This window comes from Colletotrichum spaethianum (genome assembly GCF_022836535.1).
Source record: "Colletotrichum spaethianum MAFF 239500 DNA, contig30, whole genome shotgun sequence".
In the NCBI taxonomy this organism is placed as follows: Eukaryota; Fungi; Ascomycota; class Sordariomycetes; order Glomerellales; family Glomerellaceae; genus Colletotrichum; species Colletotrichum spaethianum.
The window spans coordinates 41,993-57,445 of NW_026054800.1; the positions used below are offsets into that span (position 1 = coordinate 41,993).

Genomic DNA, 15,453 nt, shown 5'->3' on the forward strand with positions numbered 1-15,453 from the left:
CACAACAATCAGGATGGAAATCTCTCAGCTCGCAGAGTTGCGAAAGTAAGGGTATTAGAGACAGCCACCACTCGTCCAATTGGGAGAGTCGAGGTCAATGCGGATATTAGGATGCACTAGTTGTGATGAGAAAGTCCGAGCCATGTGGTTAACCAACCTTCCCTAAACCCGAAGAGGCACAGTATCTGCTGTTCCACCGTCCAAGCTACGGACTCTTGTCTCATTCCTCAAATGGCCCCCAGCTCTCTGCTGCGACTGGCGGGTAGGCGGCCTCAGCTAGTGCAATCGGTTACGAGGCATGGCGTCTCCTATGATACAGCTAGTGGTTACATCGGAGGAGCGATGTTGTTGTTTGCTGACAGAGGGGAACGCTAACAGACGCCATCGGCCCATGCGGTGCGGTGCCTGATCCGTTCTGGAATCGATAAACGTCCTGATTTGAGAAGCCTGGCGAATCTCCACCAACACCAGACGTTTTGAGTCGAAGACAGTTGAAAGGGGGAAATGATGTCTTGGAATCATGACAAAATCACGTGAGCTGGCCGGAAATGGCATTGCGAGTCGTCGTTGAAGGGGACTCGACATGGTTATGTATGTCTCATTCTTCGATCAGGAACTGTCCAAAGAATGATCCCCTATCAGAAAATGCTGATCTTGCATTTGCATGTGCATGCATCTTCTGGAGGCCATTGGGCGCACGGATTCAGTAACGGATATTCATTCGATCAGTGTCTCAACATCATCCCGTCTACCAGCCCTGGTAGTGACCACTCTAGGATCTTAGCTTCCTCTACTTTACCAGCCTTAGGGTTGGTTCGTGATCCAGATTAGTTGTCACCGTGACAGCAACTTCTTCACTGGCCAGACAGTGCACTTGACAGACTGTCATGAGCGGTAGGCGTGGCGTGCGGTGGGTATAACATGTGGATCACATCCTGACACTAAACGATTCACGATTCGACGCCGTGGTGAACCTCACAAGCTTTCTCTTGTGAAAAATCTTCGAGCTCAATGTCTCAATTGGTTAGAATCCGAGTCCGATGCGAGATGAGCACGTCAAGCCCTGCTCGTGTCCGCACGAAAAATGGAGACAAGCCAACATTACTGCCCTTTTAGTCCCAAAACTCGTAGCCGGCCCTCACGCAACCTTCAAGCTTCTAATACGGCAAGCTTTTCTCCAACAAGATCTGATATCTAGTGTGAGGATTTTGGTTCCCTGTTCAAAACACAAAAGTCTTTCTCTGCGGCTTCTCGCTCGCTCTAATCTCTACAAGGTACTGGATGTTATTCTTGTCATTTCTCCCAACAGCTAAACCTGAATCTTTGCTTTATGATTACGCTAAAGGTATTGAGAAATTTCTCTAAAATTCCCTACAGCTTCAAACTTTACAGGATATTGCTGGTCACAGCACAGACGAAATACCGTTTACCCTTTTCTGGAAATCTACGTGGATGGCCTCTGGAAAGGCTACTTGCACGATATGTAGGAATAGAACTCTTGGTCATGGCCCTCGCTTTCAGGCATATATGTCCTGCCTGATACTGCGCCGTTGGTATTGTGTAATTGGTAAAAACAGTCTCGGCGGAGGTAGATTTTCCAGAAATCATTCTCGCTCAACGAGGTGAACGATGAGGGGCAGGTTACACGACAGTACGGTCGCCAGTCAGCACCGTGTCTTGACCAATAAAAGTTTCTGTATTACTGCGAGTCCGCGCATCCCTACCTAAATAACAACGCGCTGATTCAGCGCATTGCAGGTTGAGCATACCTTATACCTATGTTCGATGGTATATAAAGTGGTGTATTCTTACCTAATTCTGAAGTCTAACTCATCTCCAACTCTCGATATGGCCTTGTTGACATTAGTCCTAGGGTCTGCGATTCTATCGCTTATATACCTTTCTATTCGTTTTCTCCTTTATCCCTCAAATTCCAACATTAACTTCCCACCAGGGCCGCCGACCGTACCATTTCTTGGAAATCTCCATCAGATCCCGTTGACTAAGCCCTTCCTCCAGTTCGCAGACTGGAGCCGAACCTATGGGTCCCACGGTCTCATTGGCCTGCAACTCGGTCCAAGAAATAAGGCTGTCGTCATTAACTCTTGGAAGTCTGCCCGTGATCTCTTGGACCAACGCGGCGCAATCTACTCCTCCCGGCCATACGTACCCATCGTTGAGTATGTGGTACCACCACCCGGCGACATCCATCTTGTCTTTATGCCGTATGGGCCTAAGTGGCGCAAGGCAAGGAAGACCATCACAGACTTCCTGAAAGATGAGGAGGTTGACAAATTAATGGTTCTGCAAGACGCCGAGTCGTCCCAAATGATGTACGAGCTGTTTTCTGACCCTGGCAACTATCACGATTACATTTTGAGATACTTTGGTGCTATCATAATGTTGAGTGTCTTTGGCACCAGGGGTAAAGACTTTGACGATAAAGGCAAAATCAAACAGTTTTTTGATTGCCAAGCGGAGTGGGCAGCCATGCTAGACCAGGGGGCTGTTCCGCCTTTCGATGTCTTTCCGTTCTTGCAGTACGTGCCAGACGCCATGACACCGTGGCGCGGTTGGAAGCAGAGGGCTTCTGCGTTGAAAAAGAAGCAGAATGGGTTGTACCACGATCTGTTTGATGAAGCTAAGACTCGCATTGAGCAGGGGAAGGGTGAGGACAGCTTCGTGGCCAGCCTTATCCGGAACAACATGAAGGAAGGATACAGCGATGTCGAGCTGGAGTACATCGCTGGCTTTCTTATGGAAGGTGGCTCTGATACTACTGCCGGTGCCTTTGAAACCTTCGTGCTCGCTATGGCTGCGTATCCAGACATACAGAAGGAAGCTCAGGCGGAAATCGATTCTGTATTCGGCGAAGACGGTGTCTGTTCCAAGAAGCTCAAAGAAGCAAATTTGCCTTACCTTAAGGCTTGCTTCCTGGAGGTAAGTAGCCCGTTGCTCGGGGTCCTAGCTTACCGTTCCACCAATCCTAACTCATGTTACAGACTTTGAGGTGGCGTCCTGGCTTCCCATTGGCTATTCCTCATGCCACAACTCAAGATGATGTGTACCAAGGTAACCATATCCCGGCCCATACGACAATCCTTATGAACATCTGGGCCATTAGTCATGATCCAGACGAATACGAAGATCCGGATTCCTTCAAACCTGAACGATTTGTCAATAGTACATTTGGCGTCAATGGAAGTGACGAGAGATTCAAAGACGGGATCTCGGATCAATCGCGAAGGCTCACTTACGGTTTTGGGGCTGGAAGAAGAGTGTGTGCTGGACAGCGGATGGCCGAGAACAGCATGTTAATGACCATGTCGAAGCTTCTCTGGTGCTTTGACATCGTGCCAGGAGAACGCATGCCGGATACCAATGTGCAGACGGCTTTCAAGGATGCCATTCTTACTGGCCCAAAGCTTTTCGACGTGAGCTTTGAGTTGCGAAGTGAAGAACGACGAGACGTTTTGGTAGCTGAATGGAACAAGGCAGATGCATGGCTCCGAAGGTTCGAGTAGCGTATTTAAGTACCACCTATCGGTTTTATTCCAAGGTTATTTGGTTGTAATGGAGAGTAAATCTACGACAACAAAGTGAATTTGCTGTTTATCTACAACGATGAAGCCTTGCTTAATGGATCACTGTGCAAGAATGTTCTGTCAAATGTAAGTAAGTATACTGCCAGGAGATCAAACTCTGAGTTCCTGTGAGAATTTGTGATGAAAAACATGTGAGCGAGTGCTTACCCCAGTAGTTTTGTACGAAAACTAATACCTGAGTCCATTCACGCAAGGGCTTAAATGGGTGTGCTTTGGCTGATAATGATAGCGGATCATCCACTCCAGAAATACACTGCGAAATCTGTTGATTAGAAGTCGGAACCCCCGGGACCCGGATGATTAGGAGCATTGCCGGAATCGAATGCTAAACTGTTGGAATGCACTAATACCGAGTTTAATTATTGACAACTCCCTTGGTTTTTGGTTTTTGGTTTTTCGAGAAGGGCTATACCACTGCCGGAATTATGTAGGTGTTACAGCGTGAGAAACAAAGACCCGAATTGTTTTCGTCTTCGAGTGCAAACAAGTACAAGTCTAATTAAAATCAGAGCTTGAAGGGAAATGCATCAAGACTTAGGCACCTTGGGTGAGAAGCTTCGGCAAGCAATTTTATGGGCATGTCTGTCCCATTTTGAGTTTGCACGGCGTGGAGATCTAGATTTCCACTACGCAAACCTTCACTGGGCGCAGCCTCCAGCACATGGCTAGGCTGGTTTTGCGTATTTGTCGACCTAAAATATTCCTTCTCTCCCGGAATATGCTCAACATTCATCATGTATTTCAGTTCATCCGAGAAACTGATAATACTTCACCATGCACCTTTATACTTCCCTCGTCCTCTCGGCCACTATACATCTTGCTACGGCCGGTTCGTGCCCTGCTTCGGGACCTCCGACATATCCGAAAGCAACTACACAGAACACCGCCTTCATTCCATTCGTCAAGACTTTCCCTCTTATGAACAACACTCCGTCTTTCGAGTTTTCGATTGCAACAAAATGGTCTTCAACGAAACACGTCGCCGCTGCTGGTATGGACACCGGCTCCACCGGTGTCATGATCGGCGGCGGTCTACTTGGGTTCTCGGACAGCACACAGTTTGACAAGAGCCGTCCAGGCAACGAGTACCTTTCCTCCAGCGGCCGCTTATGGCAAGGCTACTGGATCGATGCCAACCTAACCTTCTACACGGAGGCAGATGAGCGGGCAAATCGTCAAGAGATCATCGCAACCGTCCCGATCATGGTTGTCACTGAAGCCAGCATCTGCCGTGCCTGGAAGACCCAAGGCTCTTGCACAGAGGCACAGAAGTCAAACGTTACCATGTGGCCAAACGACATCCACTACATTGGTGTTGGCTTCGGTAGAGGCAGTTCTGAGCAGCCAGATGCCTTGCCTGACAAGGTGCCTCTCATCCACATCGCGCAAATCGGCGTGGACAAGGTGAAAGATATTCACCAGGGCTACATAATTACCAAAGACGGCGTCAAAGTTGGACTCACAACTGACAATGCCGAGGGGTTCTGCAAGACAAAGCTCGAGCTGCGGGCTGGGTCCAACGATACTGACTGGCAAATGGTGAAGATGGCGATCAAGATCAACGACTCGCCCTGGAACTATGGCCATGCGCTATTCGATACAGGCATTCCCCAAGCCTATGTGGCGGTGTACAAAAACGTCAGTTCGCGCGCAAATACCACCACGTCCGAATACATCAAAACGCACCCTCAGGTCTTGGCGAGGGGAAGCAAGGTTGTTGTGTCGGTGCCTGACGACAAGAATCCGATCGCCACTTACACTGTCATTGCTCAAGGTGCTGGCAAGCCCGACCCCGCCACCATGCAGCCATCGGGGTTTGTCATGGAGGCCGAGCCGAGCAAAGAAAAGGGTCCGTACATCAACACAGGCAGGATGTTCTACAACGATTTTGAAGCATTGTTTGACTCGGAGTGCGGCTGGTTTGGACTGTCTGATATCTCAGGCGGCACCGGGAAGAGGGCGATTTGTCCTTAATGAGCGTCGAATGCTTCATATTTGATTCAACACATGCACCATATTTTCTATAAAGATAACATCAAATCGTTGCTCCATTCGAGAACAAAGCTCAACCTTTGATTATCCTCAACCCTATCGATTCTCTTGATTGCATGACCCCAGATCTCCCAGTCCGAGCAATGTACGCAAGGACAAAGCACCTAACCCTATATTCACTAGTCACGTCGATGCTAAGATTGATCGTCCAAAGAGACAATCAATAAATCAACAACCAGTTCCAGGAACTCTGGCCAAACGATACTTATCACACGCTGGTCCCCTTGGGTTCTGTTCGAGGCACCCTGGGACTGGACTTCAGTAACTCAACGCCTTCTGGAAAGTCCCTGATCCTTCCGTCGTCATCCCATAGAGCAGCAAGGACCTGTCGTGTGCCCTTCCATGGCTTACGGGAATGCATCACGGCGTAGTTCTGGTGGGGCGCCTCTGGTGTCAGCCACATCACGCTAGGGCAAACTCTCTCGGTCAAATACTCACGTCCAGTAGCACCAAATCTCCTTTCTCCCATTCGACATCAACGGCACCATCCTCTGCGAGTTTCAGCAGCAGGTCCAAGTCCTCAAGATCAATGGGCGTGCCATCGCCGTAGGTCGGCGGAGGGTGGTAGGATCCGTCGTCACCCTGGAAGGGAGGCCTCGTCGCACCATGATGCCTGCTGCGACCCCAGGCGGATGTGACGTTTCCGAAGAATACTGTTGCTTCTGTAGGATTGTGAACCCGGATAGCTTGGCATTGTTGTTAGTTTCTGGGCAGTCACAAGTGAAGCCAGAATCCATGGAATACGTTCTCACCAGGAACAATATGTGTCACGCTTATGCTACCGTCTTCGTGCCACTCGAATCGATTGCTGTGGCGTCGAACCTCGTCCTCAATCTTATTCCTTGCCGTTATTTCGTCGTCCTCGTCTGTGACCTCTTGGCCGTAAGCCCCGCGTATACTCGTCCCAGTGTTAGAAACAAGCGGATTTGTTGTGTAGCGATAGACGTATTTGACACCCTTGTTGAGAAGCTCCGAGAGAAATTGAGGCTTCTGACGAGAAAGCTCATGGGCAATGTAAATAGCCGAAGTAATTGGGGTTGCGCCACCTATTTGGGTCAGCGATGAACATCTAGGGCTCAGTATAACAAGAAACAAGATTCACAATTGGTGGGTGAATGTAAAAGTAGGAACACTCGTATCAGCAAAATGTAACATACCAGAATCGGGAAGCTTAAGAGCGCTAAAAGTCAACCATGCTGGGTTGATGGTACTCCATCCATATTCACTGTGTGGCCAAATGGGCAATTCTGGTGGACTGTTGAGCCTAATCAGCTTCCCGTTACGGCTCCAGCAAGTGATACTATCATACAGCTTGACATGCAAGACAACTTGCCAGTCCGAGGTCTCACCGAACTATATTGGGGTGGCTGGGACTTACCCTTCATTTGCCGTTTTCACATTTGGTGCCAAAACAGTTCGCAACGGAGGACGTCCAACCTCGACGTGAGGGCGGAAGCCAAAGGCATGGGCAACTTTGCTATAATCGTCGGGCGTCTCAATTGGAAGCCCGCGGATCAAAATGGCGCCAGCGTGGTGTTTGATTAAACGGGCCAGATCACCAGACTGTGTAAAGCTCTTGATAACTTCGATGCTGTTCGAGAGACTGAGAGCCTTTGTCGCCTTGAGGCCAAGGGGGAAGGGGGATGACCATGGTAGTCCAAAGGCGGCTGTGTCGTGTTGACCAGGTACTGTAAATGGCTCAAAGAGCTGCAAGGTTTCCTCAATACTCCGTCGGTCACCTTCTCTTGACGTAGACGAAGTATCCTTGTGGGTTGAGGTCACTTGACCCGCTGCCATGGTGAGTCGTGGTGTAAGTTCGAGCTAAGTGTCCGGAAAGATGCGGCTCACCTGGACCCCATGTGCCATTTGCGTCTTCGGGCGAAATACAAGACTTTTATGTAGTTATCCCCTCTCCCAATATCATGGATTAGTCAGTCGAAAGATTGGTGCATTGGGGTCTATATTCACCAAAGTGATTGGGCTTCCTCCTGGTGCATGACGTGATCGCGGATCCTCACCTCAGGCGTCGGATCCTATGCGACGACAGACGAATGCGCGGCCGTGCGATTTCGGGCGGGAGCGGGCAATTGAAAGGACATATCTAGAGCAACCAGCGAGCTCGGATGAAGCATTTTGACGCCTTCACTGTGAGTACTACTTTCTGCTAGCCATGAATACGTAAGAGACAAGTAAAGTACTGCAAGAGGATGTTAGTTGCTGATACAATTACTTGTACAAGCTCAGTCCCAAATTCCATTGGTTTACCATTTGGTACCCAAATTCATGATAAGGTTAGATCGCTCTTTGGTTTGCCTTGCTCTGGAAGCCGGAGATATCACCTGGAAACAAGCCGGAAGTTGAACACGCCATCGCAGGTCAGCATGTCGTGATCCTGCGGAACTCCAACCAGTCACACCAAAGTAGTGGAGCACTCTATGAGAACTCCCGATTCGTGTGTCACCACAATGTTTCTTGTGCCAAAAAGGAATGGCTTCGGAAGCAGCCCGACTGCGACGCATCACGCAATACACACAACAGCTATCCTTTTGCATCTGCGGTCTCTAATGCCGCCAACTCGGGATAATGCACAGCTTAAGTATGAGAACATTCCGGTTAGGATTTGAGTTGATAACCACCAACATAGTCAACGGTTTAACTGGTGTTTGTCATTGTCAGCAAGATGGCTTCAGCAGCAGAAACGAGCGCTTCACAACTTCCAGTGGCTTCCACTGAAGATGAAGGTGCGCTTGCGCCAAAGTATCAATGGTACCGCGGCGTCTTCTTTCAGGCAACGGTGGTTGGTATTGCGGCGTTTACTGCACCAGGACTATGGAATGCAATGAACTCGGTTGGGGCAGGAGGCCAACAGTCTCCGTATCTTGTCATGTAAGGTTGTTTCTGAAGAACGAATTGGACCGTCACTGACAGGAGAAACAGGGCTGGCAACGCTGTTCTCTTTTCGCTGATGACACTCACGTGTTTAGTTGGCAGTATAGTCGCCAACAGGGTTGGGTTAAAAGCCACATTCGCATTTGGTACCATCGGCTATGTCATCTATTCTGCGGCTCTGTATACCAACAACCGCTATGGTAATGAGTGGTTCATTTACGTCGGATCGGCAGCCTGCGGTATTACAGCAGGGTTGTTCTGGGCCGCGGAGGGAGCGATTATGCTCAGCTATCCCGAGCCAGAAAACCGAGGCAAGTACTTGGCCTACTGGCTCTGCTATCGAAACAGCGGCAGCATCTTGGGCGGTATCATCAACCTCGCTTTCAACTATCAAGGCCGACGTACGGGGAAGCTTGACTGGAGGACTTACATCGTGTTTGTAGTTCTACGTAAGTTCAGGCCCAAGCTTCCGGCTAATTGACCCAGCCCGCCGATAACAAGCTGCCGTTGGAGACATTACGAGACGCTACTGACTCAACCTTATTCAAGAATGTCTCGGGCCCCTTGTTGCCCTGCTCCTTTCCCCACCAGAGAAAGTTGTCCGACGGAACGGAACCCGCGTCCAGATTGTCGAACGCATATCCGACTCGGCTGAATTAAGAGAGCTCGGACGTCTCATGCTTCGAAAGGAATTCCTCCTGGTGTAAGTCTCATGGCGCGTCGCTCATGCCCGAAGTCTCACCTAATCGATCACCCGACGATAGTGCGCCCTTTTTCGTATACGTCAACTGGCTATTGCCATACAGCAGCTCGTACCTGTCCCTCTACTTCTCCATCCGCTCCCGTGCCTTGGCGTCGCTCGTCTCAGCGCTGGCGCAGATCGCTGGCACCGCGATGTTGGGGAGCTTTCTGGATTGGAAGCGTCTTTCGCTGACGACACGCGCACGGGTTTCGTACGTGTTTTTGATGGCGCTCATTGGCGGTTGCTGGATCTGGGGCGCCATCGTTCAGGACGAGTACGTGAAGCACAAGCCATCCCTTGACTGGAGTGAGGCGGGCTTTGGACGTGGTTGGGCGTTGTACATCATGTGGCAGGTCAACTTTGCGCTTACCTACAACTATGGTTACTGGCTGGTAGGCTGGATGTCGCAGCACCCTAGCGATATCGTGAGATACACGAGTGCCGCCAGGGCGCTTGAGAGTGCGGGACAATGCATTAGCTCTGGCATCAGTTCAACTAGCACACCTGTGAGTTGCCCATGCGCTTCATCAGTACTTTCAAGTTGGTCGCTGACATTCCATTTTAGCTGACAGCGGCGTTGGGAGTCAACTTTGCTCTGTGGGGTATTGCAGTAGTCCCAGCGTATTTTGTCGTGAGGCAAGTCGGTCTCCGTCATGTTGGTGCCCATGCACAGGAGAACCAGTTTGATCCAGAGGATCAAGACAGGAAGGCTTCTCACGTTAAAGATGGCCAGTAGTAGCATTTTCACTGTCAAACACAGTCGCAAGTGGTCATTTGGGGGAATGTTTTGTGGAATGTTTTCTCTTTAGAAGGATAATATCTACATCACCACAAAGTAAACTTTGTAAGGCAGAAATGTTGGTAAAGAGAAAAGGCCCTTAATCTACACCGTCGCCTCTTGTCGATTTAAGGAGACAGGGAGATGCAGCCGCTGGAGCTGTCCTCCTGGAAGATGCCGCCGTAGATGATACCCTCGTTGATGCCGGAAGGCTGGTCGCCGCTCTTGGTGATGTCAGAACCGCCGTTGACGGGCTTCTTGAGCATACCAAAGTGGTACTGGCCCTGGCCGGCAATGTTGTTGGCGACAGCGGCACCCTGGGACTTCAGGGCGGAGTTACCCTGGGAGTAGAAGACTTCGGTGGTGCTGGGATCAGATGTTAGCAATACAGTCATGGGGAAGCCTCCGGGGTCCTGAAAACACATACTTGGCGGTGAAGTCAAGCTTGACGGCGAAGTTGTGGAAGACACCGGGGGTGAACTTGGTCTTGAAAAGCTCGGGGACGGGGTTGGAGTTCACGTTGCCGAAGAGCTGGAGGGTGTCAGGGTCCTCGGTGTTCTGGCCGAGGATGGTGCCAGTCTTGAGGACGAGCTGGTTGGTGCTGAAGTCGGCGCTCTCGAGGAAGACAAGCTGGTACTCGTGGGACAGGTTCAGAGGGCGCTGGGCATCCTTCTGAAGGCTGAAGTGCAAGGTCTTGATGCCCACAGTCGAGGGGTCCGTGCCGTTGTTGCTGAGAGGCAGCATCTCGGCGCGGCGGAAGCCAATCTGGACGTTGGTCGCCGACGGGGCAAAGATGGACTTGTCACTAATGGTGACCTCGAAGGCCTGGGTGGAGTTGCCATCAAACTAAGGGGCGGTGTTAGTCTTTAACCCCGGAAACCCGCTTTTGATGGAGAATTCTGAATCCTCCCGAGGTAACTCACCAGGGATTGGCTACCGGGGAGCTGGATAAGTTCGCTGAACTTGAGACCCTTACCGAAGACGTTGGCGGTGTTGAAAGGGCTGGAGGTGCCATCGAAATCGGCGGTGGTGAATGCCTTCGGGATGCGGCCGTCGAACTGGAGGCTGCACTGAGCCTTGGCACCGGCGGTGTCGTTCTTGGTGCTACCGCTGCAAGCGGCCGCCGCGGTGGCGACAAGGGAGAGGACGAGAGTAGAAGTGAACATTGTTCCTAGGCCGGCTACGAGCGGGGTCTGTACAATAAAAAAAAGAGTGTGGTGGTTTTTGGTAATAGCGTCTAGATGAGACGAACAGAAAAGAATGTGTAAAGAACGGAAAAGATGATCTACAGAAACTTCGGAGTCCAAGCGAAAAGGACGGGAATCAGATGGTGGGGAGTCACCATAATTTGTATGCCAGCTCAGCTTCGTGCCGTCTGATCTGGAGCCGTTCCTGGCCTGCCATGCTCCTTCTGTCGTCTCCAGTCTCTTCATCCGGGGTGGTCTCTTTCACCTCTCCGCCGCCCCTTACTCTCCGGAAACTTTTTGCTGCTGTCTGGGATTGAATGGGGGGTTTCTTGGAAGGCCGTGTCATGCTTCCTTGCCATCTGTAACTCGGCGCGCCTCGTCAGCCTGAGCCGTGCTGTTGGGTAGCCGCTCTGCTGATGAGAAGCAGGGTTACGCCCCGTAAAGAGCCCATTAGACTTTCCGATGATTCAGTTTCGGAACCACTGCCCCATTTGGGGGTTGACTGCACAGGACTTAAGGCGGCCAATTCGTCTCCCCAAATCTGCTGTCAAGGTGAACACGCGAGTCGTGCCAGATTGTCTGATCCACGAAAACCTCACTGGAAACTCCGGACTTCCCGGCATCAACTGAGCATTGGCTCCCTACGCCACGTGGAAGACTTGCAAAGATCTAACGTGTAATGGTATTGATATTAAGGGGATATGGATTAACGCACACTTTTTAGCCTAACTTTATTGGCGAGATAGCATCATTGTTGCCGTCGTAGATCATTGTTTGCGCAATCCGGCGATTGCCTTGGGATAGAATCCGACTTTGCGAAAGACGCGAAACCTCAGGGGGGGAATGTGGAACTGGCATGGTCTCCGTGGAAGATCTCGAAATACTCTGTTATTGTCCAGGGTGCAACTCCGCGGTCAGAGGGCATCAAACTTGGCTCAGAGTTCTGACACGCAGATCTCTGCACGGCACGTTGCTTGAGGTTGGTGTCTGATGTTCGCCAGACAATGCCAATCGAGTTGTTGGAACATTCTGCCAGTTGATGATAAGCCGGCGGATGCTCCGTTTTGCTCCTCGAGGCTGACTCGACACGCGATGCGCGGACAGCGCGCTTCGCTGGCGGCGATCAGAGGAGAAATCCACACCATTTAAATTCTCGTTTCCAATATCCGCCAGCAGTTATTAACCGCGAACTCTAATCCCGCCAAGATGGGCCCTGAGACACCCTAACAAGCAGCGATATCACCTTTCTGGCAACCCGTCGACCAAAAGCGTTCTAGAACGGGTGATGAGCCGGACGCTAGTATGGTAATCTAGTTGTCATTCCATTTCACCGGGACGTCAGATAAACATTTACTCAGCCCGCAACCTAAGTCTCCGCACTGGCTCGGCATATGGTGGGAAAACCTGCGGGACCCGGATGGAGGCAGTGGTACTTGATCTGAGACGCAGTTGCGCGTTGAGGTAATCAAAGGGACTTGGCACGCGTGAGCTCCGCTTAGTCACTACTCTCCGCCAAGCTATCGTATTAATTCGCTGGACGGTGATTTCAACGGCAGGATTGTTGAAAAGCTTTTTTTGCTACCAACTAACTTCATCTCTTGGTTCCGTGGAGTTGGCGTACCTAGTGTCGTCTTGTAAGCGAGAGCAAGTATCATTAGGACAAGAGGCTCAATTGTCCTCATTTCTAGGATATAGTGGCAAAAGTTACCGTCCCGTCCCATTTTGACTTTGGGATGCCCTGTAAAGCTTGGAGCCTGAATGACCCTTGAATGTTAGAAAATGATCCACTCGGGAGGGTCAACTGCGACTGAGCTTGTCCACGAGCAGATATCCCAATGCGATTCCAAAAGCTACTGGAAGCCAACATGCCCCTGAACTGGTTGCACATCGACCACCTGAGATACTGCCGAAACGATTCTAGCCGTTTTGCGACTTGGGTGCGCGCGAAGACGGATTAAACACACAACCGCCACGCATCATTTGGCGAGCAATGAATGACCTTTGCGTGCACGTCATGTTGCGAGAGGCTCTGCGATGTTCATACTCCATGCATGGAGCCTTGACAGCCGATGAAACGAGGAAGAAGAAATTTAGTGATTGCCCGTAGATATCAGACCATGACACAAACCAGTCTCGCAACGCGTACATGCGCCTCATGTCTGCGCCTGCGACGAGGGTCATGAGATGCAATGACACCGACTTCTTTTTGTCGCGCATCGTCATATGTACCGCGAAGCCCTGCTGAAAGACACGGAACCGGTTGCCTGGTGCGGCCCGACAACCCGAGGGCGGCACAGTCCGACATTTCTCCACCCCTCCCCGGCCGTCTCATCTAGAATATGCTGTCTGGATCTTGGTCATGTTTGTTCATGTTTCTTCGGCTACTAGGATAACAAGATCAGCCAGGGGGAAAAAACAAGTCATGATAGATCATCTGTGCGTCGTCGGACAGAGCCCTGCTCGATGCTGACCGAAGCACTGCCGCATCCGGTTCACCACCACTGAACAGCCAGTATCGTCGCTCAGCCGCCACAAGCACAAGAGCCAGCGGAATGAGCGAAACCGTGGGTGGCGTGTTTTTTTTGCTGCTCTCAGAGCGCTCTGCCCATTCCAATGGGCTGGAAGGGTCAGAATAAGAAAAGAAACGGCCGCCTCGATAGCACTTCTCGTGCGATGTGGCTGGAAACGACCCTGCGAGGACAAGCCACAGGCATTCCTCCAGCCAATGCTCGACGAAAGGGATGGGGAGCCTCCCACGTGCACATAAGCTATCCGCGGTAGGAATCAAGGCGCCGGTAGCATCGATGGAGCTAAACCTGGACCGGACGCAGGTTATCAAAAGCATCGATAAAACCCTGTCGCGTCCCCCCTAGGAGAGGCGAATGCGATGGCATTCCGTCAAAGTGGTTGGCAGTCGTCACTCTTCGGTGAAGAATTCATTCGGACTTGCATCTTTTTTGCTCTCGATGTTCGGAGTTCCGAACCTTGGCTGATCTGCATGCGAACCAAGACAGCTGCGTCATTAGCTGTCGACCCAAGTCATGGCGCTGCTGAGACAGAAAGGTTCCCAACGTTCTCGTTGTGGGCAGAGTTCACATGATTGGAAAGAGCAGTAGGGTCCATGTCTAGAAAGGGGCACGGAGAATGTATAGTGGCAGCTTATTTATCTACGTAGTGCCCGGTTCGACGAGGTTAAACCTCAATACTTCTCATCAATACCATCTTACAGCTCAATTACTTGAGATCACTCAGACTACGTCCAGTTAACATCGGCACTAGCCAATCAAAACTTCAGTACTGTCAACAAATCTCAGCTATCATAATGGCTGAATATAAACTCAACATCCGCATCGACAAGAACTGCGTTACAAAGTTCAAAACCAGTGGGCACAAGATATGTCTGGCCTTTGGCTTTGATACCACCGCCAGACCGGGTTCCACCAAGTTCAACGTCATCGGATACTCTTCAGGTACGTCTACAATGCAGAAACATGATCCAGAGCCGCGTAGCTAAAAGATAGTCAGTTTGTGCGAGGAATCTGATGGTGACATGGAAGGAAGACTATTCAATCGCAGCCAGCAGCAGTGCGTTCGCCAGCGGAGGTAAGTTCTGCCCGGCTATCTCCTACACGTGCCATGATATCGGTCTCCCTGACACGGCACCAGTTCGCTTCGACGTTGCAACGACACCGCAACCCATCTCCTCGGGAGAGACCTGGATCCTGCCCCCGGACTGGAGCGACGGCTCCTCCACCCCCGACCCCGACGTGCCCGATGACGACATCTTGTTCGTGAACGAGGCGTCGTCTGCGTCTGCCGTCGTGTACAAGACGGTAAACGGCGTCGAAGCCCCCGTCTACGTCAGCCACTTCGGCCCCCTGCCTCCCGGGAGGGAGTCCTTGACGCCCAAGTTGCAAGCTGCCGTGTGGTTCCAGATGGGCGCCGAGACCGGGGCCATCGTTGACGAGCACGACACGCCCATCCATGTCATTGATTTCACGAAAGAGAGCTTCCATGAGGTCGTGTATGGTCCGTCGGGCTCGTGGGCTATGGTTGAGTAGATTACTAGTGTTAACGGCCTGGCGCTGTTACGCTCTTTCGACCAAGGGGTTGAAGCCATGTAGAGTATGAGTTATTTTTGGAGCGAGTTTATTCCACGCAGCTGCCGCATTTCCCTAAGAAATGACTGAGCTGTTTTCA

General features: G+C 51.1%; 6 protein-coding genes across 6 annotated transcripts; 3 read left to right on the top strand and 3 right to left on the bottom strand.

Moving 5' to 3' along the window:
* Positions 1–2,220: 2,220 nt before the first annotated feature.
* Positions 2,221–3,524, top strand: ColSpa_09663 (cytochrome P450 monooxygenase atE; the record flags this gene model as incomplete). The annotated part of the gene is made up of 2 exons (XM_049275875.1): positions 2,221–2,940; positions 3,003–3,524. 2 exons carry the CDS (start codon positions 2,221–2,223, stop codon positions 3,522–3,524), a joined length of 1,242 nt encoding a protein of 413 aa, XP_049131832.1.
* An 855-nt stretch (positions 3,525–4,379) lies between these two features.
* ColSpa_09664 (uncharacterized protein) lies at positions 4,380–5,579 on the top strand (the record flags this gene model as incomplete). The annotated part of the gene is made up of 1 exon (XM_049275876.1): positions 4,380–5,579. The coding sequence occupies one exon, from the start codon at positions 4,380–4,382 to the stop codon at positions 5,577–5,579; it is 1,200 nt and encodes a 399-aa protein (XP_049131833.1).
* A 286-nt stretch (positions 5,580–5,865) lies between these two features.
* On the bottom strand, positions 5,866–7,454 carry ColSpa_09665 (clavaminate synthase-like protein At3g21360; the record flags this gene model as incomplete). The annotated part of the gene is made up of 5 exons (XM_049275877.1): positions 5,866–6,030; positions 6,096–6,310; positions 6,410–6,703; positions 6,815–6,882; positions 7,036–7,454. The coding sequence occupies 5 exons, from the start codon at positions 7,452–7,454 to the stop codon at positions 5,866–5,868; spliced, it is 1,161 nt and encodes a 386-aa protein (XP_049131834.1).
* A 1,916-nt stretch (positions 7,455–9,370) lies between these two features.
* ColSpa_09666 (uncharacterized protein) lies at positions 9,371–9,550 on the bottom strand (the record flags this gene model as incomplete). Its single annotated transcript, XM_049275878.1, has 1 exon — positions 9,371–9,550. The coding sequence occupies one exon, from the start codon at positions 9,548–9,550 to the stop codon at positions 9,371–9,373; it is 180 nt and encodes a 59-aa protein (XP_049131835.1).
* Positions 9,551–10,194: 644 nt separating this feature from the next.
* Positions 10,195–11,232, bottom strand: ColSpa_09667 (uncharacterized protein; the record flags this gene model as incomplete). The annotated part of the gene is made up of 3 exons (XM_049275879.1): positions 10,195–10,432; positions 10,494–10,912; positions 10,990–11,232. The coding sequence occupies 3 exons, from the start codon at positions 11,230–11,232 to the stop codon at positions 10,195–10,197; spliced, it is 900 nt and encodes a 299-aa protein (XP_049131836.1).
* A 3,343-nt stretch (positions 11,233–14,575) lies between these two features.
* On the top strand, positions 14,576–15,314 carry ColSpa_09668 (uncharacterized protein; the record flags this gene model as incomplete). The annotated part of the gene is made up of 3 exons (XM_049275880.1): positions 14,576–14,723; positions 14,830–14,856; positions 14,920–15,314. 3 exons carry the CDS (start codon positions 14,576–14,578, stop codon positions 15,312–15,314), a joined length of 570 nt encoding a protein of 189 aa, XP_049131837.1.
* Between the last annotated feature and the right edge of the window lie 139 nt (positions 15,315–15,453).